The sequence below is a fragment of the Trachypithecus francoisi genome, unplaced genomic scaffold, assembly GCF_009764315.1.
Source record: "Trachypithecus francoisi isolate TF-2019V2 unplaced genomic scaffold, Tfra_2.0 Lachesis_group20, whole genome shotgun sequence".
Classification (NCBI taxonomy): Eukaryota; Metazoa; Chordata; class Mammalia; order Primates; family Cercopithecidae; genus Trachypithecus; species Trachypithecus francoisi.
This window is the reverse complement of record NW_022681466.1, coordinates 24,677,277-24,701,170: the sequence shown is the minus strand read 5'-3', so window position 1 is coordinate 24,701,170 and position 23,894 is coordinate 24,677,277. Positions and strand designations below refer to the sequence as shown.

At 53.4% G+C, this 23,894-nt stretch overlaps 2 protein-coding genes across 17 annotated transcripts in view; one reads left to right on the top strand and one right to left on the bottom strand.

The window, feature by feature from the left end:
• Positions 1–9,367, bottom strand: part of ITGA3 (integrin subunit alpha 3) — a 34,670-nt gene extending 25,303 nt beyond the window's left edge. The window contains exons 1-3 of one of the 4 annotated variants that reach the window (XM_033183429.1): positions 8,578–9,367; positions 1,179–1,306; positions 776–855 (exon numbers count right to left, since the gene is read on the bottom strand). In XM_033183429.1, coding sequence (XP_033039320.1) covers positions 776–855; positions 1,179–1,306; positions 8,578–8,777 — 408 coding nt within the window. In that variant the 5' untranslated portion in view covers positions 8,778–9,367. Of the gene's footprint in view, positions 1–775; positions 856–1,178; positions 1,307–2,816; positions 2,922–3,894; positions 6,404–8,577 lie in introns of those variants that run through there. The other 3 variants (XM_033183430.1, XM_033183432.1, XM_033183431.1) reach the window with 3 other exon arrangements.
• The window catches only part of LOC117067205, a 52,873-nt gene continuing 31,906 nt past the window's right edge, over positions 2,928–23,894 (top strand). For 2 of the 13 annotated variants that reach the window (XM_033183437.1, XM_033183441.1), the window contains exons 1-3: positions 2,956–3,057; positions 9,401–9,584; positions 12,645–12,775. In XM_033183437.1, coding sequence (XP_033039328.1) covers positions 2,956–3,057; positions 9,401–9,584; positions 12,645–12,775 — 417 coding nt within the window. The other 11 variants (XR_004430653.1, XM_033183439.1, XM_033183440.1 and 8 more) reach the window with 11 other exon arrangements.

The window sequence follows — 23,894 nt, the reverse complement described above, 5'->3', positions numbered from 1 at the left end:
CTATAGAACTTGAAGGTCAAAGAAGATAAAGCTGAAGCTGTTGCATTCATGCACCACGAAAAGACTGCCTATCAAAGAATGGAGGCAACACGAAGCACACAGAGTTAAGTGCCTGAGATACATCACATCCTGGTGGCATCATATTAGCACTAGGAGCAAGGCAAGCCTTAACCAGAACTCTTCTGTGTGTGAACTAATAAAATCCTTTCTGAATATAACAACAACATAAAGAGACAGAGAGAGAAAAAAATGGGGCGGTGGGGGGAATGTTCTATCTGGGACTCAGAAATGGAGAACTCAGGGGCTGGCGCTGTAGAATGTAGGCAGGAGGTGAACATTTGATTAGCCCCCAGACCAGAGCTGGGTGAGCCGGGGTCAGCAGGGCTGCGCCTCTTCCGGCAGTCAGCCTCCGAGGAAGGAGCGCCAGCCAGTGCTGAGCCGCCTGGGGCCCTCTCTGCCCTTTCTCCTCCTCTCAGTTCCCTCAGCTCCCTTGGCTTGTTCCCACGAAGGCTGAGCACCCAGTGTAGGCATTGGGAGGAAGTGGATGAGTCAGAGAACTCACGCCGTGCCTGGCTCTGGGAGAGCACAGGATAATCACTCCCTCCCCAGGAGTGCAGGGAGCGAGGGATGCACAGCCACAGGAAGGGACATGTGTGCAGGCCCCAGCACACACATGCCGTGGACCCCCCTGCTGCCCTCTTCTTTCCTCCCAGCTCTGGGAGATGAGGAGAGAGCCAGGGAGAGGTGGAGGAGCCGACACTGAGCACTCACTTACCAGGACTCTGCCTGCAGGGCCCTGGCTGGCCACAGTCACTCCAAGCCACATGTCCTCAATAATGTGATGGCCAGGGTCACCTGTGGGTACCAGAGGGATCATGAACCAGAGCACCTCACCCATACTTCAGTGCCCAAAGCCTCCAGAGGGCAGGGGTGGGTCCTGCTTGGGCCCTCCACCCACAGGACAGCCCTCCCAATTCCCCTTCTCCAGCTCGTCATTATTCTAAGCTCCACCAATCCCATCCAGCCCCACTCTCCTCTAGGGCACCCTCTTCCCAGCTGGACAAGAAGCGACTAGAAGCTGTGTGAGCAAGCCTTCTATCTCCTCCAGGCCATTCTCTCTGCGGTACCCCTCTGCAAGACCTCTGACCCGGCACCCCTCCCCAGCCTCTACCCCTCACTTTTCACTGTGATGTTCATCCGCTCACAGTCGTCCTTGTGGGCAGTGAGTGGGCACAGGTACACAGCACCAGTCCGGTTGGTGTAGCCATCGGGCACAGCGAGCTCCCGGGGGGCACCAGCCAGGAGCCTGGGGATAGGGAGGGAGGTGGGTCTGGGTTCAGACTCCCCAAGCCCCACTTCAAACAACTTGCTATTTATTCAACATACATTTACAGATTGTTGGTGCCAGGAGACCCCCAGCTCCTGCCCTCCAGAAGTGCCCAGCATAAGGGAAGGCAGGCAAGGAAAAAAGACACTGGAAGGAAGTGCCCCGGGAGGGGGAAGCAGGGAGCACAGCAGCTCAGGCTCAGGGCTGAGGGGGCAGTCACGGAGGCCAGCAGAAGAGGTGACCTAATCTGAGTCTGGGAACGATGACCAGGGTTCTCCAGGTGAAGAAGGGGAGAAGGCCACGTGGGCAAAGGCACACATGTGCAGGGCCAGGAAGCAAGAGCCAGCAGGGTGATTCAGAGACCTGCAAGGCCCTCAGCATAGCTGGAGTCCAGAAGCCTCTGGGGAGGCACACAAAGGCAGGCTGGGAACAGCCTTGGGGGAAACCACAGAGGGATTTTAGGCAGGGGCATGACATGGCCAGATCTCAGTTTTGGAAGCAACGCTTTGGCTTTTGAGATGAAGGTTGACCAGAAGACAGCAAGACGAGGAATCCTGGCAGAGAGTTCAAATTCTGCGAGGTCAGAGGGGAGAACTTAGTGGGCTGGGTTGTCAGAACCCTGAGTTTTTCCTCCTGAAGCCATCTGGGGACTCAGATCTTGGCGACCTGGGCCCCTAAGTGACCTGGGTGATGTCCAATATCCTTCTCCAGTGACCTTAAAACAGGCACACAGGTAGGGGTTGGGATGAGTACCTGACACTTTGGACATTGTGGCCCCAGAGCAGAGTTCCCAGTGGGCGGGCAGCAGGTGGGGTGGGCAAGGGCTCTTGCCTTGCCCCCCGCCTGCCCAGATTCCATCTTTGGGGATGCCGACAGCAAGTTCCTACAAGGATGCTTAGGACCCTGGCAACCTGTCCCATACCAGAGGGGTGGCTGGAGCAGAGAGAGGCAGGGGTTGGCCCTGAAATACCATCTTAGAGAACAAGCCTTGGGCCATCAGAAACCCCAGGGATCTTTGTTAAAAAGGTAGATTCCTCTGCCCACAACCTACCATCTGGTGGAATCTAGTGCACCCCAGTTTGAGAACTCAGTTTTACCAGACTTTCTTCTCTCCACATCACCTCCCTGCAGCCTCTAAATGTTCTGCCAGGAGTCCCTGCTCAATCCTGATGGCCCTGGCCTTCTCAGGTGGGAGACACCTCCCAGGTGCCCCACCATTTGGCCCCAGCAACTCTATCACTCTACAGCTCCCAGCTAAGAACTTGGACTCTGGGCCTTCTGCCAGTCTGGAAGTGCCAAGCAACAGCCACGCCTGTAGCTCCTGCCTGGGACCTGTGAGTGTGGGCTGCAGGGAGTAGGCAGGGCAGGGCCTGGGCATGCTGGGGCCTGGGGTGTCTCCACCCACTGGGAGTTAGGAATGTACTGCCTGAGGGTGCTGGGAAGGGGGTGGGACCTTGCCTGTACTTCAAGACTACAGCTCAGACCTCACCCTGGGGAAGTGTTCCTGGGAGAAGGGGTGAAGCTTCCTGGCCAGGGAAGCTGGCAGGGGGCCAGGGTGGCAGCCAGGCCTGGAGAGTCACTTCTGTCTGGGCTTGGAAGGCCTCGATGAATCCTCTGCCTGACCACCCATGGACGTCCGCTCTCTGGCGTGCCTGACAGATGAGAGAAGGGAGCCACAGCCTGCGGGAAAGGAGCATCTCAGCCTGAGAACCCACGGACCTGGGTCTAGGGTTTGTTCTGCCTGAAGGGGCAATTTCCTTTCCTTCTCTGAGCCCTGAGTGCCTCATCTGTAAAATGGGGGCAGCCCCTCTCCCGCTGACCTCCAGGGTTGCTGGAGGAACAAATAGGTCTATTCTGCAAAAGGGTGTTCTGATATGAAGCCATAGCTAGTATGAGTATTGTTGGTCTGATTTGTTGTGGCATCAGGACTGGCCCTAGCATGACCCCAGCCCTCCCTCCAGGAACCCAGGAATTTCTTTTTTTCTTTTCTTTTTTTGAGACAGGGTCTTGCTCTGTTACCCAGGCTGGAGTGCAGTGGCACAATCTCCGCTCACTGCAACCTCCGCCTCCCGGGTTCAAGTGATTCTCCTGACTCAGCCTCCCAAGGAGCTGGGATTACAGGCACGCGCCACCATGACCAGCTAATTTTTTTATTTTTACTAGAGACGGGGTTTCACCATATTGGCCAGGCTGATGTCAAACTCCTGACCTCAGGTGATCCACCCGCCTCGGCCTCCCAAAGTACTGGGATTACAAGCATGAACCACCGTGCCTGGCTGGACCCAGGAATTTCTGCCCTGGCATGTTAGGGAACCTGGAGCAGAGGGAAAAGAAGAGACTCCTTTGGTGGTTTAGAGAGAGCAGGGGACAGACATAAGAAGACTTCCATGGCTTGAGGATACCAGGTGATCACTGGGGTGGGAGTAGGAGTGCTGGCAGCTAGAGTCACTCTACGGCCCTGCGCATGTTATCATACAGGAGGCAGCTGAGCAGAAGGGTCTCCATGCCCTCCCAGCCCCCTCAACTCAGCCAGTAAGGGGCTAAGGGACCCCCTCCTCTGAACTTACCGAGGTACTCAGCAGGCAGAGCTGGGCACGTATGTCAGTTAGATTGAAATACTTCCCCTTACCACCTATACCCTCTTGCCTGTTGCCTGGAACCAGTCTTATGCCTACTGATAGAGGGTGGGGCAGGGCTATTGCCCTAATCCCAGCCCCACATCCCAGGCCCCTCCCTCCTCAGAGATTCCAGAGGGAGCCCCCCTTCACCCCCCCAGAGTATTTTTAGCTTCCACTTGGCCCACTCAGAGGCCCTTTAAGGCCCTCTGGCTCCCAGCCCAGGATCCAATGGGTCTACAGCCAGAGGCCTGCGCATGGATGGGGGAAGGTGGTGTGCAGAGGGTAGTTCCAGCTTCCTGCAGCCACACATACCTAGGTGTGTGTGGTGAGGGTTGGAGAATCCTGAAGGTGAGAGGGACCTTACTGACATGCAAATGAAATGCAAATCATCATGCAAATGAGCATTTCTGCTAGCCACCTGCTTTGGGGTCTGATCCAGATCACAAAATCCAAAAGCTGACCCCTTCCAGAGCGGCACTGAGCCCATCCCCTCAGCTGCAGCCAGGAGGGAGACTAGGTAGAGAGATGCCTAGATGGAGCTCTTAGAGCAAGGAAGATAGGAGATAGGACTGCCCCTCTCCTGGAGTCAGGCTGGACTCGGGGGAGCAGAGACCCCCAGCCCCCCAGATGGAGTGGGATGGGTGAAATGACTACTCAAGGGCTTTCCAACAGCTGCCTCCTCACCCTCTCGTTGGCTCCAGCCAAACAGCCCCTCTTGGCCTCTGTGGAGCCTTGAGCTCCAAGTTCCAAAAAAGCCCTTCCTCACCCCTGCCCTATCACTCCCCTTGGGGCAGTTCAAAGCTAATGGAACAGCCAAGGAGAAAGCAGAAGAATCAAAGAAGGGCGGGGCACAGTACCCAGGAGAATTCAAGGTACCAGGTTGGCTCACCCCAAAGAGGAGAAGGCCCCCGGGGGCACTGGGGTGGGGTAATGCTCAGAGAAGCAGCCTGTAAGATTCACCTTCCCAGATTCTGTCACCTCGGGGAGGCACTTGGTGGCTCCATGGGAGGATTCCAGAGGGGACCAAAGGATCTAGCACTCAGGCTAACACAGCAAGGCCTCACTCCTTGGGTACCTAGCCTCCTGTGTTCCCCTCCCACCCCAGGCCAGGAGGCAGATGGGGAGGGTGCCTGCTCCACCTCTGAGCCCCAGAGAAGGGGCGGGGGCGGCTCTGGGATGCCTGGATCCCAGCTCTATACCAACCTTGCTGCCCGAATTAGCCATCTCCCCAGAGGCCGCTCCATGGTAGCTGAAACTGCAGCCCTCCCCATCCTTCCCTACTCTTCCTTTGCTGCCCACCCAGCCCCCTCTCCCCACTGGTGACTCAGCCCTAGAACCAGAGCAACAAGCTGGATGGAGAGAGAGAATGAGAAAGGGCAGGAAAAAGAGCCTTGGCTAAGCCTCAGATAAAAAAAGAACAAGGCCATTTTTCTCAGTTCTTCTCCCTTTCCTTGGCTCTTCAGTATTTTTCCTGTATTTGACTCCCGAGGGCATTCTAAGTGTCATCTAACCTCAATCCCTCTTACTGCAAAGGGGATCCTCTTCCTTCTTTGTTTAGTTCTGACCAAGCCCCCTTCGCTGCTTCTTTTTCGACAAGATCAGGCTTCTCCTACTCCTGCCCAGTTGAAAGCCTCTTGGCCTAGACTGGTCACTGGGTAAAACCTACTACACGTGCAGGCCTTCTGCCTCCAGCCACAGCTGCTGTGCCCATTTCTGCTGGCACGAGCCTTGGAGGCTGCCAGGCACCCACCCTGCCCAGGGAAACATAAGGTTAGGACAGCATGGCAGGTGAGCCTGGCTCTTGTGTACCTCAGGCATGACCTCATTTCTAGGAGCCACCCTGCCCTGGGCTTCCCAGATACCCTCATTTCCAAGCAAAAGTGAACGAAAGAGAAGGACTGGCGGTATCCCCATAGGCCCACAGGGTCAGACCAGACCAGAATGCCTGGATTCCCAGGAAGGAATGTCAGTGCAGGTGCTGGAGAAGAGATGGTGTCAGTAACCACCTCCCAGAGAACAGTCCCTGTCCCTCCAAGGAACCCCTCATGCATTTTGCCAAGAAGCCCAGAGCACTTGGTCCTCTGCCTGCTCCTTACCCCTCATTTCCACAGAGTAGGAGATTGGGCCCTGGGTTAGGGTGAGCCCCCTATGTTGTGGGCCAGGAACCCCAGTCCAGAGATGAAGGTGATGGGGCAGCAAAGAAGGTCCCACCCTGGGTTTCTAACCATTTCTGAGGCCTTCTGAATGGAGAACAAGAAAGCTGCGCTCTCCCCTCCTCCCACCTACAGGGCAGTGGACAAATACTATGATTTGGGGTATACTTTCAGGGAGTCCCTGCATCTCTTGAAAACCTTCTGTGAACCCCAGTTTAAGAGCCTATCCAAGACCATGAACGATCCCGCTTTTCCAAAGAGACTTTCAGGCTAACAGAATATGAGGCTGCAGCTCGTCTTACTAGTTAGTTCCTCTGAGTTGTGCACTCAGGCAGCTGTTTGCATCTGGCTACACAGCTGGCTGCAGCTAAGCCCAGCTGGCTCTCCCAAATGGTCAAGGGGTTGAATGGCTGAGGGGTTGAATTCAGTGAGATGAAGGGCCAAGACACAGAACCACCCTTAGGAAAGACTGAGGATACTCAAGGGAGAGAACTCCTGCCCTTCAGAGGTTCATTAGCTTTAGAACCTTCTGGGCTCCTGGCAGGCTGAATGCCAGCCCCAGTTTCCCAGAGAGAAAAGTAGAACCCCTTTGCTCAGCCACCTTGGATGGGGCTCATGGGTAATGAGGATGCATCCAGGTTCTGGCCTCAGCGCAAGAGCCTTCAAGTGCTCCTTGGAGAAAGGCACATGTGCAGAGGATTTTACGCACTTTATCTCCTTACAGCCCCACTAACATCCCAAAAGAAGGCATGCTGTTCCCCTCCCTCCACACGTAAGGAAATTCAGGTTCAGGTATTGGTAACAGATCTGAGACAGGACACTGGCCATGGGACCTCCAAGCCTCTTCTCCCTCTACCATATCAAGTTGACTCTCACAGGCCAGCAGCAGTGGGAAAGAGCACTAGATCCAGGTCCAACCCCTTTTGGGGGAAACTTGGCCCAGGGAGGGGACCTTGCTCAAGGTCACCAGGCAAAAGGGAGAGGGGTTGAGGAATCATTATTGACTTTTTCTTTCCAGTCTGATCTCTTTACCTATGTTATCTTATATCATGGAGATTTGGCATTGAAAGTCTGAAAATCTTTTTCTTGGTTAGGACAGAAAGAGTGCTGATGTAGAAACGTGTGCTCCTGGTGGCTCAGGATCTCCAAAAGATAGAGGGTTGGCTAAGGCCAGGTGGCAGCTGCTGGGGCCAGGCTGGGAAGGGTGTGGTAGCCCTAGCCTCTGCAAGAGCAAGATGGAGTTGAGGTTAAGTCCAGGTAGGCAGGCTAGGTCAGGAGGGCAGAACCAAGGCAGTGGCAGAGTTTGGACTTTGGACATTCTAAAGTTCCTCAATCTCTGCAGGCCCCAACCAGAGCAGGGAGAGATTTCAGTGTACCCTGAATGTGACTACATCTTCTTGTTCAGTGGGTCAGAGGCCAGGTGGGGGCAGAGGCTAGGAGGGGGCAGATCACCCAGCCCAAAGAGGTGGATGGTACCTGCTTAACCTGTCCTAACCACCATCCCTCTTCGGACAGCTTCACCTCCCCAGCCGCCAACCTCGGCATGCTCTGAGGCCACAGCAGAGAGACCTCTGAATCCTGGACATGCGACTGGGCATGAGTGTGTCTGGTGCAGTGAGGGGGACCCAGGCGGCTGGGTGCAACCTCCTCCTCCTTCCTCCCCCTATGCATAGCTCTTCCCCTCCTCCTTGCAGCTGTTGGGGAAGGAGAACAGAAGAAAGAGAAAAACACTGTTTCCCTCTTCAAACCAAAACAAACACACTCAGGGTTGAAGATCCAACACGAATCCGTGGAATGCAGGGAGGATATCTGCGGGGAGAGTGCCACTGCTTGGGGGTGGGCAGGAGGAGACGCAGCCAGAGCTGGGACAAGTCCTCCTCTCTCTTCCACTGCCGCTATCCTCAAGGCGTCAGAGGGAGCGTATGGACAGCTCCAAACGCCCAGACTCACCCATCACTTCACCCTCCATCCGCCGAGCCAGCGGTTGAGAAGGCCATCCAGTCTGGCTCTGCAGAGGGTGTGGCTGACGTGGCCGCAGACTACCAGCGAGGTGCTTAAATGCATATGCTCATTTTTCCCCCAAGCGTAGGGGAAGGGGGATCCGCTGGGTGTTTATCTTGCAGTTTACCCCAACTCTCAGCCCTGGAGAGAAGAGGCTAGTGCTGGGTACTCGGTTCACAGAATGGGAGAGGGCTCAGTCACCGGGACCCCACTTCCGCTCTCAGGAGAGATCTAAAGGGCGGAGGGGTGGCGTCTAGACAGGTTCTGGCCCCGTCAGCACTTGCCAATGATTACTGCCCTACCTCACACCCAATCCTCCACTTCCCGCCAACCCCCAGCAGCCAGTGGGCCGCCTGGGTACCTGCCCCTTAATCCTGGCTCCCAAGGGCCAGCTGCCCCGGACTCCGACTCCGCTCCGGACCTGCATCCCCCGCACGCACACTCTCGCTCCCACCCCACACCCTCCAGCTTCACTTACAGGTAGCGCTGCTGCCGCTCTGTCTGCCGATGGAGGGCGACCGAGTAGCCGAAGAGGCTGCCCGGGTTCCCGGCCTCCTTCACTACCAGGAATCGGGTATCCAGGTTGAAGGCGGAGACGACACAGCCGCCGGCCGCCACCATCAAGGCGCAAAGCATCAGGCGTGGGGCGCCGGGCGCGCGGCTGGGGCCGGGGCCCATGGCTGCGAGCAGGAGCGGAGTCCGGGCGAGAGCGCGTGAGGGCGCGGAGCTGGGCGTGAGGACCTGTTCACCTGCTCCCCGCGCCCCCGGAGGACACTGGAACCCGCCGGCCGCTGCGCTCCGTAGTGCTGATCGGTTTCGTGTCCCCAGCCTCAGCCAGTTTCACAGCTGCGCTCTCGGATCCCCTCTTAAGATCCGTGGGTCTATCTTCCCGCCTCCCCAGCGGTCGGGTCGCCGCAGTCCCTTCCCCGGGCAACCGGCCCCCAGCTTGTCCCGGCCGCGCCCCCTTGGCCGCGCTGTCGCCTTCGATCCCGGCTCCGCGGCGGATCTGGCAAGCTTACCGGTCGACCGCAAGGAGGACAGGAGGGAGGGGTCCTGCGGAGCGCGCCCCGCCTCCCCACGCCCAGTCCCGCACCTCCCCACCTTGCGAGCCCAGCCCGGGCTGCGCTTTCCTTCCGGGGAAAGAGAAAAAGGTCCCGGCTCGGCCACCGCCTCTTAAAGGGGCAGCACCGCCCCTCCCTCCTCATCCTCCCTACCCCAGCTCCGCCTTCTCCCCCAAACACCTGTCGGCAACACCCAAAGGCTTAGATTTCCCCTCCCCGCCCCTCGCTTCTCTGGGAAAGGGTCGTCTCGGGAGCAAGATGGATGTGACTGGCGGAGCCGGGGGTGGGATTTGTCCGGCCTCTTTCCTGCCTCTGCTGCTGCTGCTGAAAAGGCCAGCCCGCTGGAGAGACCTGGCGTTGGCGCATCTGGGAACAGACGTCCGCGCGCGGCTGGCTGGAATGCTGGACTCGCCTCCGCAGCGCTGTGAGTCCCCAAGAGGTGGCTGTCGGTCTCTGGGAGTTCTTCCTCTCACCCAGGCTCCTCGCTGTGTTTGCAGAGATTTATTTCTCCTGTCCACTCATCCTGATCCGAGCTGAGATTGGCCCCTCAGCAAAGACAGACATATTTAGCAGTGGTAACAACCAAATGTCGCTAATTGTAGTTACCAAAAAGCATTTTTTCCCCTGCGACTTCTGGTATGAAGGGATAAGACTGTTAATGTAGAAATGAGTCCCTCCTTCACAGAAAGCACTGTGTCGCCAGGAAGCTGAGCCTAGACCGTACCCATTTCTCGTCCACTCCTGCCTTCAGGGCCCAGCCCAGAGAATCCCAGAGCTCCCTCTTCTTACCCAAGCTTGAACAGAGTGTTTGGAGACTGGGCTTGGACGTCAGCCCCCATCAGGTGTTTGGTGGGTAGCGCCAGGTGGCGGTAGGTGGGCGGAGCCTAAAGGTCTCCACCAAGGAATCAAATTGAAAGGGAACTTCAAGAGGTTACTCTGGCCAGGCGCGGCGGTTCACACCTGTAATCCCAGCACTTAGGGAAGCCGGGACGGGGGCGGATCACGAGATTAGGAGTTCGAGACCAGCCTGGCCAATATGGTGAAACACTGTCTCTACTAAAAAATTACAAAAATTAGCCGGGCGTGGTAGCGGGTGCCTGTAGTCCCAGCTACCTGGGGCAGGAGAATCTCTTGAACCCGGGAGGCGCAGGTTGCAGTGAGCTGAGATCGCGCCACTGCACTCCAGCCTGGGCGACAGAGTACACTGCACTCCAGCCTGGGCGACAGAGTAAGACTTCGTCTCAAAAAAAAAAAAAGAGGTAATTATGTACTTTCTTGGATCTAACTCACATTTCTCTTACTGCAGCTCAGAGACCCATTTTCCCTGGAGCATTTTTGTTTTTGTTTTTGTTTTTTGTTTTGTTTTTGAGACCATGGAGTCTCACTCTGTCTCCCAGGCTAGAGTGCAGTGGCGCAATCTCCGCTCACAGCAACCTCTGCCTCCCGGGTTCAAGCGATTCTCCTGCCTCAGCCTCCTGAGTAGCTGAGATTACAGGCGCCTGCCACCATGCCTGGCTAATTTTTGTATTTTTAGTAGAGACGGGGTTTCACCATGTTGGTCAGGCTGGTCTCGAACTCCTGACCTCGTGATCCACCCACCCCCCTCCCCGCCACCCCTGGCCTCCCAAAGTGCTGAGATTACAGGGGTGAGCCACCCCACCTGGCCTCCCCAAGCATTATTTTCTCCATCTATTCTTAATAAGAAAAAAACATCATGTATTAAGCACATATGCAGCAGGAACTATGCTAAATGCTTCACAAATGTTAAATCCTCACAACAATCTTTGGAGTGTTATCTCTGTTTTAAAACGAGAAAAATGAGGCTCAGGGAGGTTAGGCAATTTGGCAGAGGTCACACAACTAGGATTTTCATCCTGTGTTATCTGATCCTGGAGCCCTTAACTACTTATGCTAATAATTAATATTTATACACTACTTTGGGCACATCCAAGTTTGGTGGGGTCTGAAGCTTGTGCAATTTGGGGCTCTCTTTAAGAATAAAATTATTTTGTACTCATAAGAATTATGAGTACAAAATTAGATTCAGAGCCTGGGAAAGGGTCCCGGCCTAGCTTTACAGTTTGCAAATCATTTCACAGGCAGGCTCATTTTATCCTCCCGGCCTCCCTGTGAGGTGGGGATTATCATATTCATTTGACTTAGGAGAAAACAGAGCCTCAGGAGGTTACCTGCCTGTCCAAGATCTGAATTTTATGGGAGGCAGAGCTAGGACTGGAAGCTGCTGACCACAGCTGTGTCTTTAAAAGACAAACTCCAGGCAGATGGTTGTCAGACAGCTAGACATGCCTAAACAAAAGCAGCTGCGATAACAGCTTTCTCTGTGGTGTTTGGGAAGAAGACACTTGTCTCTGACGTCCCTTAGAACAGGATTTGTTCCTGACCTGTGACTTCCAGAGCCATCCAGCCTCTCTCATGGTCTGCTTTGTGGCCCAGGGCCTCCAGGGATTAGAAGACATATGGGGTCAAGGAACAGGAAGCTGACCTGGATGGAAGTTGAACAGTGATCTTTGCTTTCTGCCTGGCTCCTGAATCCTCTACCATGTTCCTGGAGAAGGGGAGCCAGCCAGGGCAAGAAGGGCAGGGGCTTAGGGTGGAAACGCCGTGTGGGTGAGGATCTTGCCTGAAACAGCTTTGAGAGTCCTGCGATGACAGATCGGCCCCATGCCAGGCCTTATCTCTTTGGACATCCCAAACAGGAATGACCAGCATGTCCGATCCTGGGACTGGGAGCCGGAAAGGGATGAGGGATGGTTTTTCCACTCCAGGGGAGTGTCCAGAGGGAATGTGAAGCAGAGCAGGGGCAACTGGTAGGGGGAGGGCCTGAGCCAAAGAATGTGGGGGAGTGTCAGACCAGTCTGGGGAGATGGAGTGGGGGTGGAGGGAGACTTGGAGACTAGAAGGACCTCAGCTGGAGAGATGGAGAAAGAGAAATCTCAAAGTCCTTTGGTTTCAGTGGCACTGTCATCTGTAGGATCATCTCATCATTCAGTTGACTTTAGCATGTCAACTCTTTATCTGTCAACCCATCCCCATGGAGAAGAGACCCACCTAGAAACATAGACAGAGAAACAAGGGCACCGGAATAATATGTGTAATGAGGAGTCTAAGTTCATTTGTTGATGTTTGCTGACAGCTTTTAAGCCTCACCCTTCCCTCTTTGTGCCCTACACCTGGACAAGCTGATAAGAAAGTCTGGGTGCACCCTCCTTTGGTGTTTGAGGGGGGAATATTCACAAGCCCCTTCCTGAGGGAACTCTTACTCCTTAACCACGATAAAAACCCAGGCCAGTCTCCTTCCTGGCTCTCCCAAGGCAATTGGGACCTGCTTGAAAGGCCGACCCTGCTCCCCCTGGAGACCTCCATTATGTAAATAATAGACCTTTTCATACTCTCTTGGTGTTTGGGTGGTGTCATCAGTCTTCATTCAAACCAAACCTTGGATGGAATCCATCTGCCTCTGTAGGTGACCGTAACAACGTGCAAACGGTGGGTTCTGCTGGGAGGTCAAGGAAGCTCCCTGGAGGAGGAGTATCTGGACAACAGGGAAAGAAAGGAGCTGCAGAAGAAAGGCAGAAGAATTGGGTCCTGGTTCAGGTAAGTTTTCCCAGCTGGAACAATGACAATGTCAATATTCCACAAAGACAGCTTCTGTTTATTTAGCACTTGCTGTGTTCCCACAAGTCTTCCTCTACCTGCCCTCTCCCAGCCCTCATCTCACTCTCCCAGAGCCCCGGAGCACACCAGTGGACACCCTCACCTCTCTGGGGCAGATCAGCACAGAGACGTGAAGCACACAGGCAGCTGCTGGAAAAATAATGAGGAATTGCAATGCTGTGCCCCTCAATTGAGTGCAAGCTCTCTTCTGCCTTTTCACCTTGGGCAAGTTACCTTCCTGTTCCAGGCCTCAGTTTCCCCATGTGTGAAATGAAAGGGCTGGAGAGAAATCTCTTACTATTCCCCAATCTGCATTCATTGTGTCCCAAGCCTTCTAATATCTGTTCAACAAAGTGTACCAAATCTCAGCTATTGGACTGAGACTCAGGTGTCTATCTGACTTGAATTGAAAATGTAAATTACTGAAGAGGGAGGGAGGGAGGGAGAGAGTGCTGAAGCTTGAATGGGCTTATCAGATTTCCTTCTCCTGTGGCCCAGATGCAGGCCTCGTCCAGGCGATCCCCCTGGCTCAGAATCTGCCAGGTTCAAGCATTCATTGACAGGCCAGGATGTGGCCTCCTGTTCTGGATGCTCTCATATTTAAACAGGCTAAACCCATTTTGCATTGTATGTTAGGGGTGGTGCTTGTGGGAGAAAGGGGGCTGTCAGAACATTCTGGCTGCTGCATGAAGTTGACTTTGCCAGGAGATACTGGGCTGTGGGAGAAGGCAGCTGGTGTAATAATTTGGCCAAGGGGTGGGTTGAGCAGGAGCAGGGGCCGAGGGAGGGAGAGAAGGAATGGCTAAGAAAGGCCCAGGGACTGATTTGACTGGGGCTTCAGGGACAGGTGTGGGGCGAGAGGGATGCTGGGAGTGAAGGAGGGGAAGCACGGAGGCTTTTTGGGGATTAATAGGCAGTGATCCCTATGAGGGCATGGTGAGTAGGACCCAAACATCCAGGGACTTCCTGCCTGCCAGCCCTCTCTGTCTCTCTCTTCCTTTCCTGCTGCCCAAGGCCTGGCCCTGCTGCACATGCCCTGCCCTGGCCCCCAGAGTCCCCTTCTCTCCTGGCTGGGAGATTAGGACTCTGCTGTGCCTACAGCATTCTCAACCTCAAGTCAAGGTGGCCCTTTGGTGCCCAGGAGGCCACATGGCTGAGTCAGGGCTGAGTCACCAGTCCCCAAGGGCCTTGCCATTTCCTGTGGAGAAGCCTCTTTACTGGCAGGGTTCTGTGCTCAGGTGGGAAATCTGGGGAGGTCGGGGGCAGGGCTTCATCTACTTTCACCCACTAACTTCCTAGACACTCCACTGGGGGTAGAGGGTTCCTACATGTATGATGATCAAAACATGCCCTTCCTATGCAACTGCATGTCTGAATGTTTTATGTGTATTTGAATATAGATAGGGAACAAATATGTATTAAGCACATACTATGTGTGCAGCCTTTTATGTATGTTACTTTCTAATAACCCTAGGAGGTATAGATGCCTCCCTGGCTATAGTTGAAAATACTGACATGCCCAAGGTGCAGGAGATGTGAATACCTCCCCAGTGTGGCTGGTAACACCCCTAGGGTTCTCCGACTCCACAATGATGGACTTTCCTCCAGAATCAGCTCCTCAGGGGCAGGAGTGAGAAGTGTATCTGTATTTATCCTTCCGCCAGTGGCTGGGATTGGTCCTGTGGTTGGAAACAGGGTCAGTAAGGCCCTTGGGAGTAGCTGGGTGAATGGATGATGGTAGTGTCCATCTTGGACACGGCACATACTTCTGTCTGGGTCAATCCATGTGGCTGGTCAACCTGGACCTGCTCTATTCGGGGCCATCGTCCTCATGGCTCATCAATGCCGAGTTTCATTGCCTTCTTCATAATGCAATACTAATGGACACAGGAATGTATCTGCTGCTATATACTAGATGAAACATGGTTATTTGCTCAGGTAGAAATGAAGACTAAAATACCAAAGTGGGAAATTCTCTCCATTGTGCCTTACTGATATTTAGGTAAAAATGATCTTATTGGTTATTTTTTTTTTTTTTTTTTTTTTTGAGTGGGAGTCTCACTTTGTTGCCCAGGCTGAAGTGCAGTGGCACAGTCTTGGCTTACTGCGAACTCTGCCGCCCGGTTTCAAGCAATTCTTCTGCTTCAGCCTCCCGAGTAGCTGTGGTTACAGGCATGGACAACCACGCCCAGCTAGTTTTTGTATTTTTAGTAGAGACAGGGTTTCACCATGTTGGCCAGGCTGGTCTCGAACTCCCTCCTCAGCCTCCCAAAGTACTGGGATTACAGGTGTGAGCCACCATGCCCAGCCCATCTTATTGGCTCTTAATAACTCAGACCATATGGTGATAACTCCCAAATCAGCACCCTCCCAAGTTCTGGCCCCATGGATTCAGTTCCTGAATCCAAGTTTCTGATTGGAAGTTCCTCAAGCACCATCATGTGGGTCACCCAAGTGCTCTGCTCCAGGGGCTCATCCCCACTGGAAGCTTGAATGTCTGCTCCTCCTTCTCTTCAGCCAGCTCAGCCAATCACTGTGTGCCCTGGATTCTGCCTTCTTGCTGTCTTGCCAGTGTGTCCACTCCTTTCTGTCCTTTCTCCCTGGATGACTGCCAGTGCTTCCTGTTGCCCTCCCTGCCTCCAGCTCTCCCTACCACCTGCATGGCAGCCAGAGTGGGGTTCCTACAAATCTACCAGAGTCTCTTTCCTACTTGGTATGTCTGATGGTTCCCTGCTGCCCTTAGGATACAACACCATCCCTGAGATAGCCCTGCTTATCTTTCCACCCCTCCCCACCGCTGCCCTTCACCCCTTCTAATTCTTCACCCAGGTCTCAGAGCACCTTGCAGTTCCTCGATGGAGCCAGTCTTCCTCTTGCCTCCAGACTTTTGCTGTTTCTCCACCACCAGTCATCTGGGCTACCCTCTATTCTCCCAGGAGGTCACAGCCTAGAAGTCACATCCTTTGAGTGGAGTCACCTGTCCACCCTCTCCTGGATTAGGGATCCTGCCCTTAGGTTTATTGTGACCCTTTCCACCTCCCCAATCTGCCTTCATCCCCCTCCATCTCACTGGAGCCTCCTTCTCTCCTTGGGCACCAGGCTCTTCTGATGGGCAAATGCTATGGTCAACTTGACCCCTTTCCCTCTGACCTTTCTAGGGTGGCAGCAGTGACCTGTTGACCTCTCCATCTGTATTTTATTTAAACTCCTCTCTACCCTCTCCTTCCTAGAATTCTCTCCCCCTTGCAAGATTCCTCAGTCCACTTTGGGCATCTGTTTGTGATTCTCATCTCTATGTCTCCACAGTTGACCCTTGTTGGTTAACATTCTCCTCCATGCTGATGACACCTGCCAGGCTCCAGCCTTGATGTTTAACTCTTGCCAGTTACCTCCGGCTGGCCGCAGGCTCCCTGGACTCCGTGTATCCAGAAGTACTTAGCATCTTCCCTTCTTCCTCAACAAGGGGCTCCTCCTGTCACAGCCTCTCTCTCGGAGCCTGGTCCCCACTCCCAGAAGGATTCCACGAACATACCTGCATGGCAGATGCATCTGACAGCAATAACTTAAGAAAAATCTGCATTCAGAATTTGGAGCTAAGGAATCTGAGAGTGGCCAACCCAGAGACTCATTTCTTATCTATGGGGAACATCTAAGCCCCTGGCCCATCTCTCATGGCATTCGAGCCATGGAGGGGATTGGGGATTGAGATCTTTTGTTTTGGGTTAAATGTGTGTTGCCAGGTAGAGGTTGCCGGGGCAGAGTACTAAGTGAAAATGCTATATAAATGCCATGCATTTTGCAAGTGATTGTGGTGCTGTCTGGCCCACTGCTACTGGACTGTCCCTGCATGTAAGCTCCCCATAAACTTATATCTCGTTCACTGACTCTGGCTCTCTTCTTCGGCCTCTTGAACCTGGTGCCATCCCCACTGAAATTCAGCAGAGGTCCAGCATGACAGCACCAGGCCAGCCATGCCACCCAACCTCTGCACGTGCCGGTGCCTCTGGTTGGAATGCCCTTTCCTCACTTGTTCAGTTGGAAAATCTCCACTTGTTCTTCAAAATCTTTCATGCATTTCTACTTTCTCAGTAAAGCCTTTTCCCACCCCCACGCCAACCACTATCCCTAGTCACTCTTGAGTTGTCCAGGACTCACACTGACTTCTCACTCAGACTTGTAGTACGATTAGACCAGTGGGACTGTGACCTTGGACAAGTCCCTTCACCTGCTTCCTCATCTATAAATTCCACATAAAGATGCCAAATTCTTGGGTTTGTTGAAAAAGAGCTGGGGCCCAGAAGTCAGCCGCTCTCCCGCTAAGTGCTGGTGATTATCCTCAGTGTTTCCCAGCCCCCATGGCAGCTTCTCCATCACATGGCAAGTCTTCAGCCACGGTGTGTCCAGCTGAGTTCGATCACCACATACTCTATGGCACTAAAACAGGAGCCCAGTGCAGGCGAATAAGAGGCTGGCCCTGTCTCTTTAATATCCCTTGGCTCCCCTCCCCTCCCCCACCCTTGGATCCTGTTGGGACAAACGTCTTGGCTCAGTGAGTTGAAAAAGAAAGTCAGAGTTCTGAGGCATGAATCGCTGTGCCCACTGACTCACTTCCTCCTCCCTGCCTGCTCTGAATGGACCGAGGCCCTCAGTAACTCAGGCTGAAGCCTCCTCCCAGCCCTCATCCCTCATCGCAGCTCCCTCAGTGAGGTCACAAGCCTCTCACTGCTGACCTCACCCCTGTGGGACTAATTCCTGCTGGTTTGAAACCTGCTTGTGTCAGCCAAGCTAAGGAGTTAGCTCTCCTAGGGCAGACTGAGGGAAGGCACACGCCCTGTTCTTGGGACCCCAAGTCTGATGTCCACGGCAAGGCGCCCTTAGGGAGCTTGATCTGGGAGGCAGCAAAAGTTCCCCATCCCCACAATGGCTCTCTCCTTTCCTGTCAGGATCACAGACGTGCTCACTATTAGGCAGTCCTCCTATGGGTTTGGGCCTTACCTCCTGAAGGCTCCTGTTGAAATGCAGAAGCCCTACCTGGCAGAGTACCCCTAGTGCTCCCAAGCAGGGAGGGGCAGGATGTGACCGCATTGCCCACAGAGACTCTGGCCCTGAGGTACAAATGAGTCAGGCAACGATTAAGGTGGTCAGGGGTCAGGAGGACCAGAGCATGGGGAAGAGCTGGGGTAAATAATTATTTAGTGGGGGCAGGTGGGGTGGGCAGGGGTTCCAGCCGGGCCTGTGGCACCTGCTTCTCTGGCTGTTAGCAGGATGAGGGCAATGATGAAGGGGCTTTCGCATCCTTGGAAAACAATCCCCCAGGGCCTTGGCCTTCTTCCTGTGGAGGACCCCTTCCCCACCTTGTCATGGATGTCAGGGACCGCTCTGAGTGGAGGAGTCAGATGGGGCTTGGGGGGTGTCAGGGCCACAGCCTCAATGGCAGAACTGCCCTGGGCAGCGTCTCTGGCAGGTGTGACCCAGAGGCAGAGTGAGAGCCCAGCCTACCACATGGCAGAGCGAAGGGAGGGGAGCCAGATGCAACACGAGCAGGGTAATGGGGCAGAAACCACAGCACAGCAACATGAGGGGCATAGGGACATGCTCAGGGAAACACTGGTGCCTGCCCGAGTTTAGGCGTTGGCTTGCTGGCCTTGGAACTGAGGGGAGCTGATGGATTCACACAAGAGAATGAGCCGACAGCCTTTGTGGGTCCAATGCTCCCTCTGATCGGGAGTTAAGGAGATCCATCTGGGGGCTAATGTGGAGGTGAAAATGGGAAGGGCAAGGGGCCATCCTACTGCAGGGCAAGGGGCTGTGGAGATGTAGACAGGCTTGAGGGACATTTAGGGGAGGGGCTGAGGAGGAGCTGGTGGCAGGGGGGATGCAGGGCACATGGGAAGAGGGCAGCAGCAAGGACAGCCAGGAAATCTCTAGCACCTCTAGGTCCTGCTAGGTGGAGCTGGCAATTTGCCAAAGGCCCTGGGCTAGGGTTGGAGCTAGACAAGGGATCGAAGCCCAGAGGGACCACAAGGTGGTCCATGCCAAACCCGTGAACACAGGAAAATTCTTAGAGGCCTTTCCCTGAGGCCTTGGCTTTGATGTTGACCAGGCTGTGCCAGCCTGGCTTTGTGTGGTCAGGCTGAGACTACAGGAATCTCACCCAAGATAACCCTCCTAATCCCCAATTCTTTCTTTCTCTCTTTCTTTCTTTTTTCCTTCCTTCCTTCCTTCCTTCCTTCCTTCCTTCCTTCCTTCCTTCCTTCCTTCCTTCCTTCCTTTCTGCCTTCCTCCCTCCCTGTCTCCCTCCATCTCTCCTCTCTCTTTCTTTCTTTTTCTTTTGAGACAGACACTCTGTCACCCAGGCTGGAGTGCAGTGGCATGGTCTCGGCTCACTGCAACCTCCACATCCTGGGTTGAAGTGATTCTCCTGCCTCAGCCTCCCGAGTAGCTGGGATTACAGGTGCCCACCACTACACCCAGCTAATTTTTGTATTTTTTTAGTAGAGATGAGGTTTCACCATGTTGGCCAGGCTGGTCTCAAACTGCTGACCTCAATTGATCCATTGCTCTTGGTGGAGAGACAGCCTCCCAAAGTGCTGGGATAACAGGCGTGAGCCACCACGCCTGGCCTTAATCCCCTGTTTCTATAGGCCCCTCACCACCTGCACCGTGGGCTCTAGCTCCTCAGCTCTGCTCTTCCTTCCAGCCCTCTTCTCACTCTAGCATCTTGGTGACCCTGGGTGTAGCTCCAGAGGTCCGTACTTCATTCATTCTCTGAGCATCCCTCCCTCCTTTCTGCACTTGCAGATGCCCTGAGAAGGCCTCATGGCACTGCACACCCACTGTCCCTGCCAGGGTGCGATCATGGCCTGCGTCTTGGCCCCACTCCCAGGCCGTGGGGTCCCTCCCACCCCAATGCACATTAGCCTCTAACTGGCCTCTGGTCATCTCTGAGCCATAGTTTCTTTATTTGCAAAGAGGTAGAAATAGCCATGCCCAACTCTCAGGGCCGTGGGGAGGGTTAACTGAGCCATCGATGGGAAGCACCTGGCGCTGGGCCCAGTACACGGCGCCCTTCCCTTCCCTTCAAGTCAACTGTCACCTGGCTCCAGGAGGCCATCTTATTCCCTGATCTGACCCCACTCAAAACCCAACCCTGGATACCTTACAGAACAAAGCCCAAAGCCCAGCTCCCGAGCCTGGAGTTTGAGGTCCTTGGCAAACCACCTGCTCACCTTCAGCCCTTGTCCTCCACTCACCACAGAACCCCGGCCTGTGAGGCAGGTCTTCGTGCCCCAGACATCTGCTTGCCACTTTCTCCAGGCCCTGGAGCACTCTAGCTTTTTGCCCCCTCCCTGTCCTCTCCCTGCAACACTCGAGCTTCCTCTTGCTTGTTGACAGCTCCCCTTCCTTCAAGGCCAACTGAAATCCACCACCTTCCAGGCTTCCCAAGTTTTAGCAGATGCTTTCCAGTTCAGCATAGCTCTGTTTCTCCCTCTGATGGAGCATGTGCCACATTAGGTCACCTGTTAGCTTGGGTGAAGTTGCTTCAGCTCTCCATGCCTCAGTTTCTCTATCTGTAAAATGGAGTTAATAACTGCACCCTAATCATAGAACTCTTGTGGCGAGTCAATGAATCTCACACAGTGCCCAGCACATAGTAAAATAAATAGAAAACAAGCCCCTTCCCTGGAGGAGGGAGACAGGGCAGGGTCCCAGGGATCTTGTCCTGTTTGCCTGTTTTCTACTGGGATGATGGTGGCCATGGTGGCATGGCATGGTAGTGGCTGTCTCTCCACCAAGAACTCTGACCTCTAGGAAAGCCAGCTCAGACCCTCTTTCTCCGCCCTGCCAATGGCTGCTACTACAGTGTTCTGCTTGGATGGAGATTAATGATGTGGTCAAATTGAACCTCCTCTGGTCCATTGAAACACTCACGGTGTCCCCATCGGTCCCCTCAGGTCCCATCGCTGTGAGGCATGGGTGTTTCTGTGGGTACCCAAGAGCGAGCAGAGGGACCAGCACCTGGGGAAGGTGTTCCCATCATAGAGGACTCCAGAAAAGGCTCTACCTAGGGCTCAGACTGAGACTCCAACACAGGGATGGGGAGGTAGCGGGAAGTGGGCATCCTGGAAGAGTGGGGGAAATGGGGAGAGGTAGGCAGAGAAAAAGGGATAGTCGTTTTTATTGGGAATCTCACTGTGCCAGCCCTTATGTATATTATCCTTGATTCTTCATGACAAGCCTGTGAGATCAGTCACGTTTTCCCCTTTTCCAGAAGAGGAAACAAAGGCCCAGATGGGCAAAGTAGCACGCCCAAGGTCATGTGCAGCGTGAGGAGCAGAATTCTCCCCCAGATCTGCTGGGCTCCAAGAGTGGGCCCAGCGGAGACACAACGGAGGCTGAGGATGTGGGAGAATTCCAGCCCAGGCCAGCTGCCCACTCAGCCAGGGAGGAACGCTGTGGGCGTGGTGGAAACAGCCACCAAAAGCCAGGGGCATGCAGCAAACAACGGTGCCAGGAAATGAACTGGACCTGGGGCCCTTCCTCCCGCCCCACCCTGTGCCCCTGGCTGCCTGCCACCTTTCATTCCCGATGCTCCCTCCAAGGAAACAGAGAAAGCTAGGTTGAGACCCCAGGGATGGCCCTGCATGGGGGAGGAACCAGCAGGGTCTTGAAGCCCAGGAGCAGCTCTGCCAGGCCTAACTCCCCTTCCCTGGAGGAGGGAGACAGGGCAGAGTCCCAGGGGTCTTGTCCTGTTTGCCTCGGACTGAGTTCAGATTGGAGTCTCAAGGAGATACTCAAGTAATGTGCGGCATGGAGGCACAGCCAGCATGGTGTCAACACTGCCCGGCAGGAGGGGCAGAGACTTGGGTCCTGATGTGGCCTCTGTCCCTACCTTGTGACCCTGGAGAGTTTCAGAGACCTCCCCATCCCTCAAGTCGGGTGGTTATGCTGGAGTGCATACCACTACTTGGGTCCCTTCCAACTCTGAGAATCCAGTTCTATTCATTCTTTTACTCACTCACTAACTTGTTATTTCAGTGAAATACAGGGTGAAGCTCAGTAAACATACTTTAGTACAAGTAAAGTGGTGGACGGAGTTGCAGGGATAAGCAAAGACTGATAGGTGAGTAATGATTTGTTAAAAGCAGGGACTCTCAAGTCAGATTGCCTGGGTTCAAATTCTTCCCCCATCACTTGATAACCGCATAACCATGGGCAAGTTACCTGACCACCTTGAGCACTGATTTCCTCATCTGTAAAACGGGTACAATAGGAGTATGTGCTTCATAGAGTCACTGCAAGAATTAAATGAGGTAACACAAATAATGTTCTTAGAAAAAATGTCAGGTACGTGTCGAACACTCAATAAATGTTAGCTATTATTTTTCCTTGGAGGATGAATGAATTTCAGCAGGCAAAGATGTGTGCATGGGGTAGGGGTGACCTACAGAACAGCACACACTAAGGCGCGGAGACAGGAAAGCCCAGTGCAAGTCTGGAGAATAGCAAGAGATCAGCCCGGAGAAACTGGGAAAAGACAAGTTGGAGGCAGATGGTGAGATGCCTTGTGCCAGACTAAGAAACTTGGACCTCACCAACATTTTCCAGTTCGTGTTTCCTGGAGCAGCAGAGTCCCATAACATGCTATGGGATGTTTTGTAAGGATACAAGGAAGATATCAACAAGCAAAAGAATGAAGTTACCTTACCTCAGGCCATATACAAAAGTTAACTCAAAATGGAAGCCTATGTTTTAATATAGCCTAAATATAAGTGCTAAATCTATAAAGTTATTTTGTTTTTCTTTTTGAGATGCAGTCTCTCTCTGTTGCCCATTCTGGAGTGCAGAGGCACCATCTCGGCTCACCACAACCTCCATCTCCCAGGTTCATGCGATTCTCGTGCCTCAGCCTCCTGAGTAGCTGGTATTACAGGAGTGCACCAACATACTCAGCTAATTTTTGTATTTTTAGTAGAGACGGGGTTTCCCCAAGTTGACCAGGCAGGTCTTGAACTACTGACCTCAGGTGATCTGCCCACCTTGGCCTCCCAAAGTGCTGAGATTACAGGCGTGAGCCACTGCCCTGGGCCCTAAACCTATAAAATTCTTAGAAGAAAACATTGGAGTAAATCTTTGTGATCTTGGATTTGGCAATGGCTTCTTAAATATAACACCAAAAGTAAAAGCAACAAAGAAAAAAATAGATAAACTGAACTCTATCAAAATAGACAACCCACAGAATGGAGTAAAATATTTGTAAGATAAGTATCTGATCAGGGATTTGTATCTAGCATATATAAAGAACTCCTATAACTCAGTAGTAAAAAGATGACCCAATTTAAAAATGGGCAAAGGATCTGAATAGACTGACCTTTCTCCAGAGAAGATATAGGAATGGCCAATAAGCACACTAAAAAAATGCTCAGTACCATTAGCCATCAGGGAAATGCAAGACAAAACTATAATAAGATACAACCTCATACTCACAAGGATGACTAGAAGCAAAAAGTTCGATAAAAGGTGTTAGCAATGGCCAGGTGCAGTGGCTCATGCCCGTAATCTCAGCAATTAGGGAGGCTGAGGTGGGCGAATCACCTGGGGCCAGGAGTTCGAGACCAGCCTGGCCAACATGGCAAAACCTCGTCTCCACTAAAAATACAAAAATTAGCCAGATGTGGTGGCTCATGCCTGTAGTCCCAGCTACTCGGAAGGCTGAGGTAGGAGAATTGCTTGAACTGGGAAGTGGAGGTTGCAGTGAGCCAATATCGTGCCACTGCACTCCAGCCTGGATGACAGAACGAGACTCCATCTCAGAAAAAAAAGAAAAAGAAAAAAAAAGTGTTAGCAGAGATGTGGAGAAATTGGAGCCCTCAACGGTGCTGGGGGAAAGGTAGAATGATGCAATCGATTCAAAACATAGTCTGGCATTTCCTGAAATGGTTAAACATAGAGTTGCCATGTGACCCAGCAATTTCACTCATAGGTATATACACATGAAAAATGAAAACATGTGTTCACACAAAAACCTGTACATGAGGGCCAGGTGTGGTGGCTCACA